The sequence below is a fragment of the Dipodomys spectabilis genome, unplaced genomic scaffold (assembly GCF_019054845.1).
Source record: "Dipodomys spectabilis isolate Male_0828 unplaced genomic scaffold, ASM1905484v1 ptg000455l, whole genome shotgun sequence".
In the NCBI taxonomy this organism is placed as follows: Eukaryota; Metazoa; Chordata; class Mammalia; order Rodentia; family Heteromyidae; genus Dipodomys; species Dipodomys spectabilis.
In genome coordinates, this window is record NW_024871132.1 from 408,214 (window position 1) to 429,401 (window position 21,188).

Sequence of the window (21,188 nt, forward strand, 5' to 3'; positions counted from 1 at the left end):
AATGCTTCTAAAATAATTTTAAGTCTAGATTTACTTTTATATGATTTACAGCAACCGGTAGCTATATAAGAAACTTAAACCAATACTGATCACCTCACAAAGAATAACTTCAACTCAGTTTTTTTTACATGAAAGATAAAAGGACAGAAAGGACATGACAAATTCTGAAAAGCTTCCGGCTTTGACAGCACAATTTAGGAAAAAAGGTAGAAACAGGGAACTTACACTCATCTCGGAACCTGGGTTCTGCATTAGGCCCAACTCTACCAAATGTTTTTATGATCTCCGTGTGCAGAGAGTGCTGATCTTGATACTGAGGATCTTCCAGGAAAGAAGCCAGCTGCATTTTTACTCTTTCCAGCAACTGAAAATTGGATATTGAACTGTCATTTTTATGGAATATGAAAGTAGGTTCAAAATCTCATAATAGAAATTTGGGGATAATCAAGTAATGATGTAGCCTTTTAACTCAGAAAAGATTACTCATTTTTGCTTATGCTTGTTAATTTTTCATTTTTTTTCAAATGTAAATATTCCCTGACAAATTATCGCCTCCATAATATTTAAGTTGGCAAGCTTATGTAGATTTTACGTGTAAGTTATAATTCATAAAACAAATCACAGCACCTATTACTCAATTACTCTGCTTCTGAAAGCAATGAGTCACTAATGACTTATAGCTTACTCATATTTCCCTAACAGACATTTTTATTTTAGGATTTAAGAACATGTTGAAATTCTGTCAAGACTGCAAACACTGCAAAATAGTATATTGCCTTTTTTTTTTTTGGTTGCTTTACTAGTGAAATATATAAGAAAAAAAGGAAATTTTTTTTCTATAACAAAAATTTTTATTATAAAATCATAAATTGTTATGATAAATGAATTTTATAGAAATTATTTGGAGGGGTAATAATTTCACAAACGGATTTTCTAATCTGCATGGATGTTCATGAAGACATGTTTAACATGATATTGGAATAGAACCTAAAAAACTGGAAATAAAGCCAGTTTCAAAGTACACCTTTAGGGAGGAAGCGCTTGGTAATTGTCTGAAGTAGACAAGACAAAGTTTTGCTTAATGATATATGCTGTAATAAAAGCTATGTAATTAATCTATTACGTGATATTACAGTTTAGTGTGCCAATGATGTAATTATTAGAATACAAATAACCTCTCAATTTGAAAAACTGGAAGAGGAATTTGTGTTCCTAATATTTTCTGGTGAAAGTTTTCCCATCTGTGGAAACTGGCAATCAAGAAAAATGAGGGAAGGGGTAACAAGTTAGACAAGAAATGTAATCACTACCTTACTTATGTAACTGACATACCTCTGTGCATTACCTTGACAATAAAATAAAAAATAATTTAAAAATAAAAAAATAAAATTAAAATTAAAAAAATTAATATGGATTGACCAAAATCTATCTTATCATAATAGAAGGCTTTGAAACAAAACTTAATATTCAAAACTGTAATATTCAGATAGGTTTAAAATAAAAAATCTAGTCAGGCACCAGGCACCGGTGGCTCACGCTTATAATCCTAGTTACTCAGGAGACTGAGATCTGAGGATCACGGTTCAAAGCCAGCCCGGGCAGAAAAGTCCGTGAGACTCTTATCTTCAATAAACCACTAGAAAACTGTAAGTGGCGCTGTGGCTCAAGTGGTAGAGCGCTCACCTTGAGCTGAAGAGTGCAGGGACAGCACCCAAGCCCAGAGTTCAAGCCCCAAGACTGACCAAAAAAAAAAAAAAAAAAAAAAAAAAATCTATGTAGACCTACACTTAAGTTTTTATTGAGAATATTTAACATATGGTATATGGAACAGTGAATTAGGAAAAGGAAACATATCTATATTAGGGTAGTTAATCATGCTTTAAAATACCAATACCTTCCACTAGTCTAAAAGAAATAACACAAAAAGGTTCTGATATGCGTTGCTTCAATTATTTCTTACCTCTCTTTGGATTACTGTTTCCATAATAGTGCCAAAGGCAGGAATTGTAGCAATCCTGACAGAGCTGTTAGAAATTAAAAAAATAAACAAACTGAAACTTTCTTTGCCATTATTAAAAAGAGAGTATTATTAAAATGTGTATGAAAGTAAGTATAAGGTAAAAATACTGTATTAGTCTCTAGCAATGACAAATTAAAAATTTTAAACAGCAGACCAACAAGAATGCTCAAAAAGACAGGCAGGATAACTTAAGGTCGCAGTCTGTGAAACTCACAATTCAGGATCACTGGACAAGGTAACAAGGGCCGGAGCAACCCGCTTGTCAACTAACGCTTCACTCATGCCTCGAAGAGTCAGCTGTAAACCAGTCAACATGCAATAAAAAATGGTTTGGTAAACTGGAATGAGAACTGGGTTAGCTGTGACTGAGGATGGGCAGGCAGATTCACTGGCCTTTCTTGCTTTAGTCACCCACACGAGACATTAAAAATGTTAAGCCTTTGGTTCATGCCACTACACTTACTGATAACAACTGTTAGTGAGATTAGCAGAGCACCCTTTCGTGGCTTGGAAGAAATAGTCCATCAGCACCGTTTAGTGTTTGAAAATGTTTAGTGATTACTAACAGTTCTAATATAGATTGCTTTTATCATATGGCCTCCAAATTAGGCTCCTTGTTGAAGGCTGACTTAAAAAAGATTGCAAGCTTATATGTGAATAGTAACATGATAGATAAGGTTTAAGGCAAGTATAATCAATCTAGGATTATTATTTTAAAGAGATTCTTCAGTGAATTAAAAAGCTGATGGTTATTTCCTGGCAGGCACATTTTGAAAGGGATGCTGAATGTAAAAGGCAGCAAGAACACTTACATTTCAGGGTCACTGGAGAGAGTAATGAGAGCAGGAACAACCCTCTGAGCTACCAGAGTTTCGTTCACCCCCTTCACCAACAGCTGATTGGTCAGCACAGGGGGTATTCACAGGTGATGCACGGAAAGAGCAAACACAGCGTGCCATGGGAAGTAGAAAGGAACAACCAAGAGAAAGAGAGAAAACACAAAAGCAAAACCAAAATTAGAAGCTAAGCAAATACGGCTACTAGAGTGCTTTACAGAGGCAGAGAATGCTTTAGGAGGAAAATAAAAGCTTTAAATAGCCTAGCAGTCCTTGAAAAAAAGATTTTGTCAACAATTTGATGGTAGTTTGTCCTTTGTGGTCAAAAAGTCTATGCCTTTCCTATGTTCCATACAATGCAAGAAAATTTTAGTTTTTGAAAAGAAGCTAAGGGGTTGAGGGCATGGCTCAATTGGTAGAGCTCTGGTCAATGAGCAGGGTATCAAGTACTGAGTTTGAGTGCCAGTCTCGCAACAACGTAAAGAAGCTAAAATGAGAATGCATATTGGGTGCTATGACTGAAATTCTCAGAGAGTGGAATTTTATTATTACCAACAAGGTACAAAAACTGGATTGTTCTTAAACCAAACTTAAATGGTGAATAGCCACCACTAAGCTATCTATGATTATTCTATGCAAGTAAATTTAAAAGCCAAAATAGGAAAATTCCAAATCTTTAAGTCACCTAGCTTTCTCCTTGAGGTACAAAGACGTAACATAGCGTAATATTCAAGTATTATACTTAGGAATCAGCTCTGGGTTCAGGTTCCAGTTCTTCACTTACTAGCAGTATGTTCTTAGATTATATCACAAAATCTCTTGAAACTCAGTTTTCTCATCTGAAGATGATACTAATATTTAACTCAAAGGATTCTTGTGTTATTAATGCTATGCAAAATTTTAAAAAGTATGTATTCAAGAAATGAGCTTAGTTATGACTACTCCAATATATGATTTGTGATAGTTGTAAACAGAAATTCATTAAAACTTTGGTAATAATCTGAGTTTTGAATTTTTCTCTAGAAGCTTAAGTAAAAAAAACACACACACACACAAAAAACTATGAACAGAATTAACCTGTCCCAATCATACAACAATTCACTAGCCAATTATAATTTTCAAAATAAAAAGTGAGAGAAGTATTTTATTTTTATAAATAATACTAAATTCTGAGTTAATACATATGGGTAACCCACTTCTCTACTCCACAATAGAAGCACAAATTAATTCTAAATCTTAATCTGCTCACCTACTCTTGGAACTTTCATCTTTCATAGAAGATGAAAGTATAGAATTTTTAGAAACAAAAATCTATCCTTATGTGCATATACTGTGTATATAACACAGAGATAGAATAGCCCGCTTTGTAAGTGAATATACTAATTTTTGCAATAATCTCTACAATTTATAAACTGACTTATTTTGAAGTAATTGTTATAAAATAACCGTAGGTAATTAGGCTAGAATCAAATGAGCTTTAGTCATTACCTTAAATGTTACAGATGTCAGGTAGACAGAAACGAGACAATGAAGTTCAAATATTATGTAAAACTTCCTTCTCTGTATCACTTTATCATCATATTTGAATCTCATGCTCACCAAAAGAAGGTAGTATAGGCACAAGTTTTAACTTCCTTTTTTGTTTTTGGCTGGTCCTGGGACTTGAACTAAGGGCCTGGGCTCTGTCCCTGAGCCTCTCTGTGCTCAAGGCTATTGCCTTACTCCTTGAGCCACAGTGCCACTTCTGGTCTTGCAAACTTTCCTGCCTGAGCTGGCTTCAAACTGTGATGGTAAGTTCTCAGCCTCTGAGTAGCTAGGATTATAGGTGCAGCCACTAGCACCTGGCTACAATTTAACTTTATTGCTCTTGGATCTTTTTCTCCCCCCCTTTGGATTGGTCATAGGGTTTAAACTCAGGGCCTGAGCACTGTCCCTGAGCATTTTCTCAATTCTATCACTTTGAGCCACAGCGCCACTTCTTTGCTCTTGGACTTTTAAGCTTAATATCTTTAGGCTAGAAAATTAGAAAGTAAATTTAAGAACTATCAACTATTTTCCATTCATCATTTGATCTTTATACCTGACGAGGCATACCAATACAAGAATCTTAGCAGATAAAGAAACTAAGGATTGAAGAAGTAATTGTCCAGAGTTTTGAGCCAGTAAGTAAGTAGTAAAACTAGGAAATGGAGTCAGTCTTGTCTGACTTAATGTCCGTGGCATTTTCTGAGTTGTAGTCTAAAGTTAACAGACTCAATTTCCTCATGATGGACTAGAAAGAGTGACGTGAAGCTCTTTCCTACATCTTTTTGGAAGTCTATAATGCCCTATCTTATTTTGCTACTTAAAAAAGATAAACTATAACTCTTGTTTATTTCTTTTTCTCTCCTTTCTTAGATCTGAAACTGGGACTCTAACTCATTACCTGACACTTTTGCTCACTGGCTAGAGGGCTACCAACTGAGGCATGACTCCAACCCCACAGCCTCCTGCTTTAATGATGTAAACAATATAACCAACTATGTTTCTTTTTGTCCAGAAACTAAAAACTAAAACTTGTTGTTCAATTTAAGTATTTCATATTAGGTTACTAGTGTATCTATTTCTTACTTCTCAAAAAATTTTGGCCTCACATTTTAAATAATAAAGTTATTTTATGGGGCTGGGAAAATGGCTCAGAGGTAGAGCGCTTGCCTTGCATGAATGAGACCCTGGGTTCAATTCCTCAGCACCACATAAGCAAAAAGATAAAAGCCGGAAGTGGCGCTGTGGCTCAAGTGGTAGAGCACTAGCCTTGAGCTAAAGAGCTGAGGGATAGCGCCCAGGCCCAGAGTTCAGGCCCCACAACCGGACCCCCTCAAAAAAAAATAAATAAAAAATAAAGTTATTTTAAACATCCTAATTTTATGTGTTTATTTTAGAGTCACTCATCTTAAAGAGAAAGCAGGAGTAATTCTGAATTATATACCATGATGTAAAAATAAATCTATGAACCATATTTACTTTTTAGTATAATTTTGTTCAAAATATGGTTAATGAAAAGATAGAAACTTTAATTTTTCCTACTGATAAAATAACTTTCCTAGATGTGGCTTAGTGGTAGCGTGCTTGCCTAGCATGCATGAAGCCCAGGGTTTGATTCCTCAGTACCACATAAACAGAAAAAGCTGGAAGTGGCACTGTGGCTCAAATGCTAGAGTGCTAGCCTTAAGCACAGAGAGACTCAGGGACAAAACAAAAAAATTTCCTGAGCCTGTCAAAAAAGTTATCATAAATAAAATGGAAAAGTAATGAAATAGTCTCAAACTCGACTTAAAACTTCATTATCACGGTGACAAGACACAGGTGTAGTTAGTTTGCAAACCAGCACTGACAGCAAACAGCAAACCCAAACCAGACAAGGATACATAGAGGAAACAAGACAGAAAACAAAAAACCAAACAAATACGACGAGGCATTCTGTTATTAAATTTATGTAAATCATTTTCACTTATATGGTATGCCTCTCTAGTGCATATAATTCAGGGTTTAAGACAAAGAAATTGCTTTTAGGGTCTTAGAGTAAAATCCCACCAAAAAATTTAAAAAGATGCATTTTTTTTCTTTTGAAGAGGAAGAGGATAATGAAAAAGGACGTGTTCATGGTCATGTCCTCTTTTTAGCATAATGAATAACCAAAATGATTTATACCCAGGAGGAACTTGAGTAAACAAAAAAGTATACACCGAACTTACTTTGGCATTCACCTCAACATAGAGCCCTATTTATATTTATATAATATTTATAATATTTGAGGGAGTAACATGGAAAGAGGATTTTTAACTGTCTGGTCACAACAGAATTTTCTTTAGATTCAATGAGCCAAATTTATATATTAAAAATCTTTAAAGTTAGGCACTGGTGGCTCATGCCTGTAATCCAGCTACTCAGGTGGCTGAGATCTGAGAATCGCAGTTCAAAACCAGCCTAGGCAGAAAAGTCCGTGAGACTCTGATCTCCAATAAACCACTAGAAAATCGGAAGTGGTGTTGTGGCTCAAGAGGTAGAGTGCTCACTTTGAGCTGAAGAGCGCAGGGACAGTGCCCAGGCCCAGAGTTCAAGCCCCACGACCGACAAAAAAAAAAAAAAAAAAAAAAATCTTTAGAAGGCAAATATTTATAAATGAGTGTTCTATTCTTCAATCACAACTTAACATATTATGGGGAAATTCTGGAATTTACAAAGTATGAATTCATTCTTATGGGAATAAAGCACTTTAAGATGTTTTAAGATCACTTGCCTATCAGGGACAATTTAAGATAAGTGTATACTCCCTATTTGTATTATTTTGTGAACAAATAGTATGGAGTAAAAATGAGGTTAATGCTGTCATTTATTATAAGCTCTACATTTATTATAAGCTTCACACTGTTTTAAGAGATTTGCAATCACGGATTCATCTAGTTAACAAAAATCTGAGATGGAGACTTGTAGCTTCAATCTTCAATTTGCAGATGAAAACTGAGGTATGAAGCGTCATTAGGTGGCAGAGATGGAAACTGAACCCAGGCATTCTGACTGTGTGGTAAAACTTCCAAGCAACAAACAGCAAACCAATTGAATGCTCTAACTGAAGTTTTAAAAACGTGTGCATTTGAAAGTATACAAAGCTATGGCATATTTGCTATTTGATGAGTACAAATGATATATATTTCAGTTTTTATAGTTAACTTGGGTAGACAACAGTTGAAGAAAAACTAGATGAATTGTATGAACACTCTCCTTGCTCTTAGAAGTCCATGGACAGTGAATGCAATGAGATGTTATTCCAGATATCTGGAGATATGGTAGGGGAGGATAAATATCTGTAATTGTACATACTTGACTTTTAACACTATTCAGTCCAGCAACTTGAAAAATATCCTGCTGTTTTAGCTTAAAGTAGTCACTTATCTTAGTAAATAGAAAAGCATAATCAGAAACATTTATATGATGAAATTAAAATAAGATTTAAAAGAAAATTTGAGAGACAGACAGAAAAATAATGAAGGAACCAATCAGGCTAGAAAACATCCTCAAATGGGTCAAAACTAAAGTTCTGCTCCATCACACAGTACACAACTAGACAGTGTTTAATGCCATAGGCTACATATCAACATAATGTGGTATTGTAAAGCCTTACAAAAAAGGTTCACTGACCCTTTCCAGAGAAAGTCACTATAATAAAACCAACAGAAGTATATGTTGACATACCTCAAACATTCTAGCAGCAGTGCATCTCACAAGTGCTGAAGTATGGACAACACCATACCACAGAACAGTTAGCAGTAACTCATGGTAAGCCGGATTTGCACTAGAAGAAATACCAATGTTGAAACTGAGAGCCACAGTGCCTTAATGGTGTACTGAAAAACACTAGATATGGGAAATCTTTATGGTAGAACATACGGAATGGTTTCTTATGTCATAGCTAGGATTCAGTTAAAAAAGTAAGCTATTTTATAAAACTATAAACTATATCCAGAAACTACTTTAAACTTCTCTAAACATCTGCAAAAGGGACAGAAATATAATTGTTTATAATGATAACTAGAATTTAAATAAGTCCTTGGTAGGACTTAGCTTTTGCATCTTAGAATGGGAAGCAATACATGTCTTATTTGCCACAAGGTTGCTGGATCAATGCATAGATGTTTATATGATATTTATATATTGGTTATGAAGCCTATCCAAATGAAAGATGGCATTATTAATAAATGCACGTTTGTTTTCGGTGAAGCTGAAGATAAACTACATTCGCAGCCAGATGATGTGATTCTGAGCAGGACTACATAAATCAAATACAACTGAATAAGGAGTCTATGGAACAGATTTTGAGTTACAGCTTCATCACTTCTGGGAAACCTAATATTTGTACTTCATTTCATTTTTTTAAAGAAAAAAAAGAAAAAAGAAAACGTGTCAGCTTTAAGGAAAACATGCCTGTACTCTATCCCCCTTAAAAATTACAATAGATTGATTAAAAAAATATCGAGAATATTACAATTTGGAATACAAATAATAAGTAAAACCAAGAAACAATCTCCAAAATCCCTCATGTCTGAAAAATATGATCATTGTGTAATTAGTTTTTTACCCCAGTTCCACAAAAGAAGCCTTCAGGCTGTCAAGAGGAGCATGAGATAATGAGAGCAGGGTCATTACATCTTCTAAAAACCCAACCAGCAGCTTCCGGTCTTCTTCCTACAGAGTAAAAATAATGATAATGAATTTCCAAGTAATCAAGTAGAACTAAATACCATAATTGCCTACCTATAATTAGAAAATGTTATCAAGCAAGGAAAAATACCCTAGTTAGAAAACTAATTTAATTGAAGATATTTATTAAACATATCAATGATCACAATGGAATGAGGAAAGATTTCCCATCTTTTTTGATTTGGATCTATTCTGTCCAATATGATGAGTATTAGCTACATGTGATTATGTTTAAATTAAAACAAGTGAAGCAGAGTAAGAGTTCATTAGTCACAATAGCTATAATATTTTGTTAAAATTTTAGTTCCCATAAATTTTGGTTCTTCATAGTTAAATATAAACTAGTAAACAAATATCTTCTTAATTCCCAAGAGATTATTTTACACCATCCCAGTGGTAAAAAACTATATACTTGCTGAACAGACTACTGGCATTTCTTGATTAAAAATAAACCTGCATTTTTCAAGCCTTTTTTTTTTTTTTTTTGGGTCCGGTCATGGGGCCTGAACTCTGGGCCTGGGCGCTGTTCCTCAACTCTTCAGCTCAAGGCAAGCACTCCAACACTTGAGCCACAGCGCCAGTTCCGGCTTTTTTCTTTTTGCCTATGTGGTGCTGAGGAATTGAACCCAGGGCCTCATGTATGCAAGGCAAGTGCTCTACCATTGAGCCACCTTCCCAGCCCTCAAGCCTTCTTTAATGAACCACTATTACTTTTAAAATTAGAATTAAACCTTTATAATGGAAAAAGTTAGAAAAATTAGTTTATTTTTTTACTTTATTGTGCCAGTCTTGGGGTTTGAACTTAGGGCCTAAGTGCAGTCCCTGAGTTGTTTTTTTTTTTTTTTTTCTCAAAGCTAGCACTCTACCACTTGAGCCACAACTCCACTTCTGGCTTTTTGGTAGTTAACTGGAAATAAGTCGCACGGATTTTTCTGCTTGGGCTGGCTTCCAACCACCATGCTCAGGGTCCTAAGTAACTAGGATTACTGGTATGAGCCATTGGTACCCAACTAGGAGTTTTTTTTTTTTTTCAACTTTAAAAATCATGCTTAATGGGGCTGGGAAGGTGGCTCAGTGGTAGAGCGCTTGCCTTGCATGCCTGAGGCCCTGGGTTCGATTCCTCAGCACCACATAAGCAAAAAGAAAAAAGCCGGAAGTGGCGCTGTGGCTCAAGTGGTAGAGCGCTAGCCTTGAGCTGAAGAGCTGAGGGACAGCGCCCAGGCCCAGAGTTCAGGCCCCAAGACCGGACCCCCCCCCCCCCAAAAAAAAAAAAATCATGCTTAGTTTTCTTGAATCTATAAGGAAAGGAAACTGGACATTATATCAGGAAAATAATACTAAGTTAAAATCAAGTTGTCAAAAGGCTATAAAATGTTAACAATTAATTCCTTCTGAATGTATTAAAACATCCCTGAGGACGATCTGATTACTGTCCCTTATTTTTTCTACCTTGGTCATTTATAAATGAGGTTGACATAAAGGAGTGACAAAATAATTAAGTTCAAAAGAGGAAGGATGCAGCAGGTTTAAAACATGGCAGTTGACATAGTGAAAAGTCATACGCAGTGACCAGCCGGCTTCAAGGCCACGGTGGACACAGATGTCATCCTTTGTTACTGCCTAGTAAGCCAGATGGAATACACATAACTTTGGAAAGCAAATTTTGAGGCTGACAAAAGCTCTAAAGTAGATTTCTAAATGAGTAAGTATTCTTGGGTTTTGAAAACTTACTATAATCTTACTTCCCATTTTTTAAAATTTCGAAAGAAGAGCTTATGTGATTTGAGTATTGAAGTCAGAACCTTGTATATTATTTTAGGAAGATGCTCTTCCACTGAACTACATCTACAGACATCAAGATAATTTTTGCTTACCAATAGTGCTAAGATTTATCCTAACAAAAAATTATGTTTAGCATGAAAAATTCTTTTTTTTTGGTCGGTCGTGGGCCTTGAACTCTGGGCCTGGGCGCTGTCCCTCAGCTCTTCAGCTCAAGAATAGCGCTCTACCACTTGAGCTACAGCACCACTCCCTTAGCATGAAAAATTCTTAATGTGCTCCCTAAAATAAATGACAGTGATAGTCTGTAATACTACTTCAATTTACTGCTTTGTAATCTGATAAGAAATTCTTATCTTTAAAAAAGACAAGTATACAGAGATAAAAGTTCTTATCTCTTTAAACATATCCAGTATTTGGACTTCATAGGACTCAAAAGACATGTCCTTAGTTATTTATTCTGCAAATCTATCCTCCGAATTGACTGTCTTGTACCTATACTTTCTCCTGCTTTAAAATGATATTTATGTTAAAATCAAAATGCAAAACCTCAAAAGGTTAAGAAGAGAGAATGTTTGAATCAGACTTAGCTGGAACAGCTGCCATAAAATTAGCAATAAGAGAATGGCATACATGCTTATATGTGCCTGGTCCTATAACAGGACTTCATATTATTGATCTCCATAACTCTAGGAATACCAGAGACAATATACTACTCTATGTACATAGTTTCTGTGTATATCTGTATTATGAGGTAGACTTTGAAACGCCTGTAGAAAAGTTTTATACTGTGTTACTTTAACAAAGATGAAATTTCCATTTGTTAATATGATACTAGAACTGTACTTAAATACTGTAAGATTACTTTTTTGGGAGGAAGATGTAGTAAATATGAATTGATGCATTTTGAATCCAAAGGATAAAAGAAGTTATGTTAAAAGAAGTGGGTAAAAATTCAAGAAATCCGTAGAAAATGAGTTCCTTCTTCATTCAAATTAAAAAAAAATGTTTTAGTAAGAGTCCATGATATCCAAATATCTGTTGGGAATGCTTCATACTTAAAACTGACTAATATGCCTTGTAATTTACTTAAAATGATGTTAAGTAGAGTAATGGTGCTATACTGGTGGTAACCAAAAATGAACCACACTTCCTGGTACACATGTGTCTGAACCTTAACACACCTAGTCTTACTTCCAGGCCTAACTCTTAAGTCTACCATTTAGGGAATAAAAAAATCACCAGTTATTAAGTCTATTTTTGCTCATGCATAGGCCTTCAGGAGAGAGGCCCAGTGACTACATGGACATAGATAAGAGTTTAGCCATGTGAAACTGAAGCCCCATTTACTGAACAGGTTAGTGAAGCAGCATGACTGATCACTAGCTAGGCTATCAGAAAAGTCGTTAGGCAAACCCTCACACATTGCACAACCATGAACAAACAAAATGGTTTATAGCTATTACAAGCTGTTTATGTTTGGAGGTAGTTCATTATTTGTACTATGTAGCTCATTACAAAGTAAGGTTTTGTAGTTTGCGTCATCTAATGTGTATTCTGTCATTTACTATGAAAAATTTTATCATAAAACACAAAGAAACTGTAAGTGTAACCTCAATTAAAAACATATCTAAAAGCACGCAATTTCTAATTCATTTGTTCTGACATTTCATTCAGAACCTTAGTGTTCAAATGCTCCCCATTATAAATAATTTATAGTAAAATGAACACATTAATTTTGTTTTTTCTTTTGTGCAACGATATTTTCACTTATGTCATCAGGACCTGGATCAACAGTGCTTGCCTAAATGGCAGAGTACTTACCTAAGCATGACAGAGGCCATGGATCTGATCCTTGATATAAAAGGAAAAAAAAGAAGAAAAAAATACACAGTATTTTTCTAAATAGAAGGTGATTTTATTGGAGAATAAGAAAACTTCCCTTACCTGAATATAACACGTAAGGACTCCTGTTGCATAAATGGGGACTGTAGATTTAGTGAGGACCCCATTTCCTGCTGAGGAATCTAAAATTATTAAAATATTTTTAAAAGTCCAAATATGTTTTAAGTGTAAAAAAGAAACATGCAATTAAGATTATAAATATTCACATTATTTTGGAAAACTTTGTGACCAAACACACTTTCTGTATTTGGCTTGTTGGTTTTTTTTTTTTTTTTTAAATCGGTCATGGGGTTTGAACTCTGGGCCTGGGCGCTGTCCCTCAGCTCGTCAGCTCAAGGCTAGCACTCTACCTCTTGAGCCACAGCGCCATTTCCAGTTTTCTGGAGCTAAGAGTCTCACAGACTTTCATGCCCTGGCTGGCTTTGAACCGTGATCCTCAGATTTTAGCCTCCTGACTAGCTAGGATTACAGGCATGAGCCACTGGTGCCTGGCCTGTATTTGGTTTTTGTTAAAATAAATTTTAATGCTTCCTAAAGGTCATTAGCATCTGAAAGTCATTTCTCATCTAGAAGATGAGAAAGAAATTTAATAACTAAACTAGATATCAAATTCTTATTTCCATAACCAAAATTTGAGCTTTTTTGAGTCTCCAAAGTGCTTACATAGCCAGGTCTTCCTCAACTTTTACGCTTTCAACTTGTACCGTTTTATTAAATGCAAAGGAGCTGGATGGAAAGCAGGCACATAGCTACATTTTATTTAACCTGTTTTCAGATATAAGGTTCTCCCTAGTTTTCAGCAGTTTGCTAAACACAGGGTACCTACAACATCTGCAGTAATTTCAGTGACAGAGAGCTGATTGGTTGTTTTCATGGAGGAAGGAATAATTGGGCTAAATAAAATGAGTCTGGGGGAAGAGATCTAACCGTCTATGTGTCTAGAGACTGGCTTGCTTCTATAGCATCATAGTTCCAAAGATAATGAGGTGACATTAATAGTATACCAAAACAATTCTTATTTCCTTGTCATTAGGCACTACTTTGAGTACCTTAGGTTTGCTTCTACATTATTATTTTTTGTTATTCCAGCTCTATTTCTGTATAGTTTTAAATTATAAAGAAACTGAGTTGAAAAGATATATTTAACTGTCCCACAGGAATTTCAGCAAAACAAGAAAGTTCTTTTTCACCTCCCTAAATTTAACTTTGTTGAGGTTTTAAATGGGGAATATTAATTGATGATGTTTATTTTACAATATTCAGTATCTTGAATACGTTACTTCAAAACTCCAAGGATCTAAGTACCTAGTTTGAGAAGCTCAACCTTGGATTAAATTGGTCACAACAAAGGATGATAGTTATAACCAAACTGATAGTGATAATTATCACTCTTACTACAAGTGAAAGATATTTGATGTAAACTAATTTGTAAAACTAATAACAATAGCTAAGAGACAAAAGTAAATACAAAAAAATTAAAAAATTCCCAAGCTGTAAAAACTATGTTTTACAGTGGTAAAACTAAAAACACTATAATACAATGTTTTGTTTTCAATTTTACTATGTAATGTAGCTATATTAAAAACATCATTTTCTCTGAATAAAGAGATAAAATTGTTTCTCAAAATAGTAATGGGCATACTTACCAATGTTTTCTTCAGACAGTCTTAAAATCTCCTGGAACTGAGGTTTTACCTAAGCAACCCAAAGAGAAAAATTTACAAGTCTCAAGTCTAAAGAATTAATTCAATGAATGATTAAACAAAATATTTCCTACTGCTAATGCTATTTTATTATTTACTTTGCTTTATAGACTACTGAAATAGTCAGAAATGAATTAGTCCTTATGACTATTAGAATTAAAAAAGATACAGAAAACAACACCTTTGAGGATAAAAGTCAATTCAGGTCAATAAGTATTTTCTGATTGCCGTTTGGTCTTTCCTAAATTAAAATTTCCAAGATGACTTAAAATGCTTAAAATTACTGTTTCTTAAAACTGAACTTGTTGATAAAATGTTACTTAGTTATTACATATTTACATATACTATATATTATATGCTATACATACATACATTAGCTATATATACTATATAATTATATGCTACTGTAGAATATATACTATATGTACACATTAAGTATGTAAATACTATTTATTATATTCATTATAACCATTATAGTATATATAATGTAATTATTTACTTACATATATTTATGTATAATTTACACATATACTTTAGCAGTTAATATATCTAGCACTAGTTATATACAATTGAAAGGAAAAGGAAATTCTGTTAACTTAGGGTTTATACAGCTAACATTCATCATGTGATATCCATCTCAATCGTTTACTGTAACTTTTTAGAAATTCAAATAACAAATAAGAGAATGTTAATATTTTAAGCTAATGCTCATTTCAGTATTTTATCTTTAGCACTAATCACAGATTTCAGACCACAGAGGAAAAACAGTGTGACATGTTCAAAAGTGACCCTCCCACCCAAACTTGCTTTTGTAAAAAACAAAAAACAAACAAAAACCTAAGTTGTTTAAGACATCATGAAGATTTTTTGCCAATATTTGATAGCCGTAAAATCAAAGTATTTAAATTAGACATTAACGAAAAGTATACACTGGTTTTGCATTTCCTACAATAATACAAAGATTTATCTTTTGCCTTCTTATCTATAGGCAGGCTTATTAATTTACACGTTTAACTTAAGCTGAGAGGCAGCCCACTGTTAAAACATTAAATCTACTAATTTACAGAACCAAACAAGCTGAAGCAACTTTTCCCTCTTTCCTTTCTCTCCCTCTTATCTTTTTTTTTTTCCTTAAGCTGTCCTCATACTGGTTTTCCTCCTGTTCCAGCTCCCTGAGAGTGCTGGGGTTGCTGGTATGCACCATGATGCTGGCCAAGGCACTCAGATCATACAAGACTAAACACGGATTTTTAAAATCATACTTATTAAGATCATAAATGTTAGCACTTAATAGGGCCATAGATTCTCTAAATTTTTCTAGTTTATTTTTAGGTCTTTAAATATTTTAATAATTACACATTTAATGGTAAAGACAAGCACTAAGAGATGCTTACCTTTTCAATGTCTTAATATTTGATTGTAACTATCCCTCCTCCCTTCTCCCCTCACCTCTCTCTTCCTCCTTTCTTGAGTGAATACTGAGGCTTTAATTCAGGGCTTTATACTCTTAGCTTTTCCTGTTCAAGGCTGGTGCTCTACAACTTGATACAAACCTTCACTTCCCACTTTTTTTTCCTGGTTAATTGGAGATAAAAGTCTCTCAAAATTTGCGTGCCCTGCCTGGCTTGGAATCTTGATCTTAGATCTCAGCCTCCATAGTAGTTATGATTACAGGCATGAATCACAGGCACCATGCTGCTGTAATGTTTCTAGTAAATCTAGAGAACTAAAGAGTATGCTACAAATTAGAATTAAGAAATTGGAATCTAAGGGCATTCCAATTTTAATACCTAAACCTACTATATAACCTACATATAGATCAACATGGCAAATTATATTTTTATATTTTTCCTGGTAGTGTGGCTTGAAGTCAGTGCCTTTCCTTTTCACTCAACTTTTGCTCATCACTTGTACTCTACAACTTGAGCCATACAGAGGTTTGGCTCAAAAATATACCTTTGGTAGTAATTGAAATATAAATTTATCTGTGTACATGCTATTCCTAAATTGGTATGCTTGCAGCAAGCTTTGTAAAGTTGCTATGGCTCTAAAACCACCTCAGGTTTCTACCAAATTTCTACCAAGTTTCTGCCAAGCAAATAGTTGCATGTAGAACCTGTTGCAGGTGAGGAAATATCAGAAGCACTGTTAAGGGAACAGATTTGAGTTCCCCAGCTGATACCATCCTATGGTAAAAACCTTGGTAAATCTTTTACTGAAGGCTAGGTACATATTACACTCAAAGTGAAATATCTTCTAAAACAATAAAGCTAAGAAGAGTAACAACTAGAATATTCTTTAACCGTTGCAACATTCTACTAAGGATAAAGAGAGGGCTCAGGCTTTTTATTCTGTTATAGCATTTATGTCTAAGAAAATATGGAATACAAGTTGTTACCTTAGTGTTTGTAAAAATTTTGCCAAATGTCCGGCAAAGGCGCCAGAAAAATCTGGAGAATTCATGGACACAGGCAGTTGAAGTAACATTAATTTTGCCAACTATTTCTATAAGTTGTGGCAACCTGAATATGAAAAGAAAGAATAGGCAGGTGATTCATATAAATTATTACATCCAGGATACTTTTTTTTTTTGGGGGGGGGGGGGTTCAGTCGTGGAGCCTGAACTCTGGGCCTGGGTGCTGTCCCTCAGCTCTTCAGCTCAAGGCTAGCGCTCTACCACTTGAGCCACAGCACCACTTCGGCCTTTTTCTTTTTGCTTATGTGGTGCTGAGGAATCAAACCCAGGGCCTCAGGCATGCAAGGCAAGCGCTCTACCACTGAGCCACCTTCCCAGCCCTTCATATAAATTATTACTTCCTTGCCAATTTTTGGAACAATGCAAATCCAACACCTTCTACTACTTTGTTCTTTGAAAGAAATTGTTTGAAATGCTTTGAAAGATTTTAAGATTACATTCTACTGTACATACAAGATACTTTTTAACTGCCATAAAATACATAAATCCGACTTCAAATTCACAGATTCGATATTCGACAACAGCTTGGCTACATGGCATCTATTTAGCCTCAAAAAGGAGAAATCTGGATGTAGTTTTAGAACTCATCACCACCACTGGACAAACAAGGCAGCAGACTAGTCCTTCTGACAAACAAAGAGGCAGCTTTTCCCTAGATCAGTAATTACATATTCAGTGGTAGATAAAGTTTACTAGTGATGATAATGAGAAGTTGTTTATAAAAATTATTTAAAACAATTATTTTAATAAATAATTATGCGGGCTGGAAAGGTGGCTCAGTGGTAGAGCACTTGCCTTGCAATGCATGAGGCCCTGGGTTCAATTCCCCAGCACCACATAAGAAAAAAGCTGGAGGTGGCGCTGTGGCTCAAGTGGTAGAGAGCTAGCCTTGAGCTGAAGAGCTGAGGGACAGCGCCCAGACTTAGAGTTCAAGCCCCACAACCGGACCCAAAAAAAAAAAAAATAAAAAAGAAATAATTATGCCCTCAGTTCCAAGGCTATTAAGAATCACTTTCCATGACTTAGGTATATCAAATGAACATGGAGTAGAAACTTACAATTGATTGACAACCCATAGTAAGCTCTCCCAGCCTGTTGTGCCCTCATGTTCTAGCTGGTAATCATAAAGCTGTAGTAGCACCGCCAACTGCTCACGGCTTCCAATAATGGTAGACACATCTTGAAGAGGTGACATAGGCCGAGGGAACCTAGTCACTATAAAACAAACAAAATAAAGCACATGGAAAATGGCACTTTGGAAATTTAGGTAGTCTTGCCAAAGGAAAAGAAGGTCCTCTGATATTGAATTGGCATATGACAAATTTTAAATATAGATGTAAAACATTTGTCAGGCCAAGCAAGGGGCAAAAGACCCAGAGTTCAAGTCTCAGTATCATCACACACATATACAAAAATAGAATAAAAATAAGAGTGCATGACATAAATATTAGTCAATGTTGTATAAAATAAATTGCTAATAAAATCATTTGTGAGTCACCATCATTTATGAAAACAAATCTTCATTTATAATGAACTATATTCCAAACTACATATATATATATATATGTACATAAACACAGATACAGGAAATTTCTCTTAAGTGAGGTTATGATAATCTTTGTTTTTAAAACATTTTAACCTAAATAAGGGCATATTAACTAACATTTACAGCTACTGTTAAAAGTCAAAGAATAAACTCTGAAAACAAAATATTATTTTTGTTAAAATGAGTTAATCACAAGAAGAGGTAATATGTTCAGAAAGGTAAGAGTTCTTTTGAAACTGTTATCTGATCTCTAGTAGGTGCTTGGCAACAGACATTCAACGATTATTTGTTAAATAAAGAAATGGTAACAAGTATAAGCAGAATTGAGTTTTCCTATCTTTCCAAAGCCTTAGGCTTGGAAGTAAGATTTTGTCATACTGGGTTGAGTAGGGTAGACTCCTTATCTAATATGACAAAGGACACAGAAATAGGCACCATGAATGACATGTTAAGATAGAAAGAGGTGATGTGTTTGCAAGTCAAGGAATGCTACAGACTACCAGCAAACTGCCAGAAGCTCAGGGAGAGGCGTGGACATGCAACAGCTCTTCCCTCAGCTGTTGAAGGAACCTATCCTGCTGAACCTCCATCTCAGACCTCTAGCTTCCAAAGTGGGAAGCTAATTCATTTCTGTTGTTAAACTACTTAGTCTGTAAGCCCTAATTGAGACAGCTGTAACAAACTAATATAGCCAAACCTACAAAGAAACAGGGAGAGAGAAGATGAGAAAGACAGGAGGAGCTTTTATGAATAAAGTGGGAGAATCAGAAGTGGACAGCTGTGAGTGCTTTATGAAGTTCTACCTTCAAATTATAAATCTTAAAAACTTTGAATTTTTACTACACTCAATAATATCATTTTGTGTATGTGTGTGCGCATGCATGCATGCATGTGTGGATGAATGGGGCTTCAACTCGGGGCCTGGGCATTGTCGTTAGCTTTTTCATTCAAGGCTGGCACTCTACCACTTGAGCCATAGCTCTACTTTTGGCTTTTTGCTGGTTAATTGGTGATATGACGCTCAGTCTTTCCTGCCTGAACTGGCTTTTAATCACAATCCTCAAATCTCAGCTTTCAGAGAAGCTAGGATCACAGGCGTGAGTCACTGGCATCCAGTCAATAATATTTTAAAGCATGAAACTAACCCCATTTCACCCACTGTTTGTTTTTCACATAAATATGACATTAAATAGCACATGATAATTTATCCCATAGCTTCATGTCTCCTTGAACACTACTTCATAGCCCCAAGAATAGAATATAGTAAGACAAGTTTACTTGATATGAAAATTATACTTCTAAAAACATTGACTATTAGTGTTCTCAATGTCATACTTCTTTATCAGTAGACAGTAAAGACAGGTGATTTCACAAACCTGAAAACATCTACAAAGGTATTTTATACATGGCCGCAAGCTTATCTATAGCCCTTTATCCTGTTGTCTAGGGACAGTGGGGGTATCCATCATGTGCCACATTTCAAAGGTCACTTACTGGCTACCTGGAGAGATAAGAAAGTACCTGCTTCTGTTAATAATTTCATGCTTCTGAAAGTAAGTAACATTCTTTCTATGAAAAAACAGAAAATTCTACTACATATAATTGTATTCCTTTCTTTTGAGGACAAAGCAGGAAAAGTATATTTACCTTACCCTATTTGTTTTCAATTGAAAATGCCAGGGAAGAAAACATGTAAAGAAAGTGAAATGACAAACTATATATACTGTTATCTGAATCTTTTTATTGATTCAGATCTATTCATGAAAGGAACATTTATTCCAGACTCCTAAAGTTATAAAAAAAGGAATATAGAGTAAGAATGGAAAGTATAAATATTATACCATGAGGCACACCCATAAAGATGAAGCCACATAGTGTACCTTAGCTATTCCACATATAAAATACATTCTATTAATTGCATTGTAAATTTTAGAATTTTTATAAAAAAATTTGGTGCTAATAATATTCTACATCTTCCTTCCAGAACCTAAGTTCAGTACCTTCTATCTGTGGCACTTCACCATGAAGCTTGGCTTTGCTTGAGAAAGGTGCATTCTGTAGCACTAATGCAAAGAGAGATGGGATCAAGGACTGCAAGGCAGAAAGATACATGTGGAGCTTATGTTCATCCAGCCCGTGTTCTCCTTCCTGAAACATAAGGAGGTGGAATCTAATTTTAGTCTTTTGAAATTACATTGCTAATTGGATTTGTGATGTTTTCCCTTTTTACGGCAAATGAAACATTTAAGGATTTGGATTCAAACACGGACACTTTGTTGGATTGAAAACATGACACTTAATGAAGATGGTCTATTCAAAATGAGAAACAGCAATAAGGCACTGTGGATGTAATAGATTCTTTTATATGAAAAAGTTTAGGGCGAATGCCAGTCATTTCCAATGTTAGGAACAATTTTTTTTAATAGGTTCTCCTTTTATTAGAAACTGCCTCATAATTTGTAATTTTATAAGTTAGGGTAAAGAAATTGATGAACCACAGGAATCATATTAAATGCTCAACTGCTAATTCAGCACAAGTACTTGCTATATCCCCTCTTCTGCTTCCTATTGCCTTTTACAGTTTTGGTGATAGCTATATTTGCAAGTACTGAAAACATTTTATATTGCTTCCACACATAGATAAAATGTAGGAGAAGAAATTTTAGAAGGAAACAAAGAAAGAATG

General features: G+C 34.9%; 1 protein-coding gene across 5 annotated transcripts in view; it reads right to left on the reverse strand.

The window, feature by feature from the left end:
• Positions 1-21,188, reverse strand: part of Relch (RAB11 binding and LisH domain, coiled-coil and HEAT repeat containing) — an 88,255-nt gene that overhangs the window by 15,565 nt on the left and 51,502 nt on the right. Inside the window, exons 16-25 of one of the 5 annotated variants that reach the window (XM_042668535.1) lie at positions 20,503-20,650; positions 18,015-18,171; positions 16,879-17,002; positions 14,424-14,472; positions 12,820-12,899; positions 8,972-9,078; positions 8,089-8,188; positions 2,833-2,915; positions 1,961-2,024; positions 226-364 (exon numbers count right to left, since the gene is read on the reverse strand). In XM_042668535.1, coding sequence (XP_042524469.1) covers positions 226-364; positions 1,961-2,024; positions 2,833-2,915; positions 8,089-8,188; positions 8,972-9,078; positions 12,820-12,899; positions 14,424-14,472; positions 16,879-17,002; positions 18,015-18,171; positions 20,503-20,650 — 1,051 coding nt within the window. Of the gene's footprint in view, positions 1-225; positions 365-1,960; positions 2,025-2,234; positions 2,318-2,832; positions 2,916-8,088; positions 8,189-8,971; positions 9,079-12,819; positions 12,900-14,423; positions 14,473-16,878; positions 17,003-18,014; positions 18,172-20,502; positions 20,651-21,188 lie in introns of those variants that run through there. The other 4 variants (XM_042668536.1, XM_042668534.1, XM_042668537.1 and 1 more) reach the window with 4 other exon arrangements.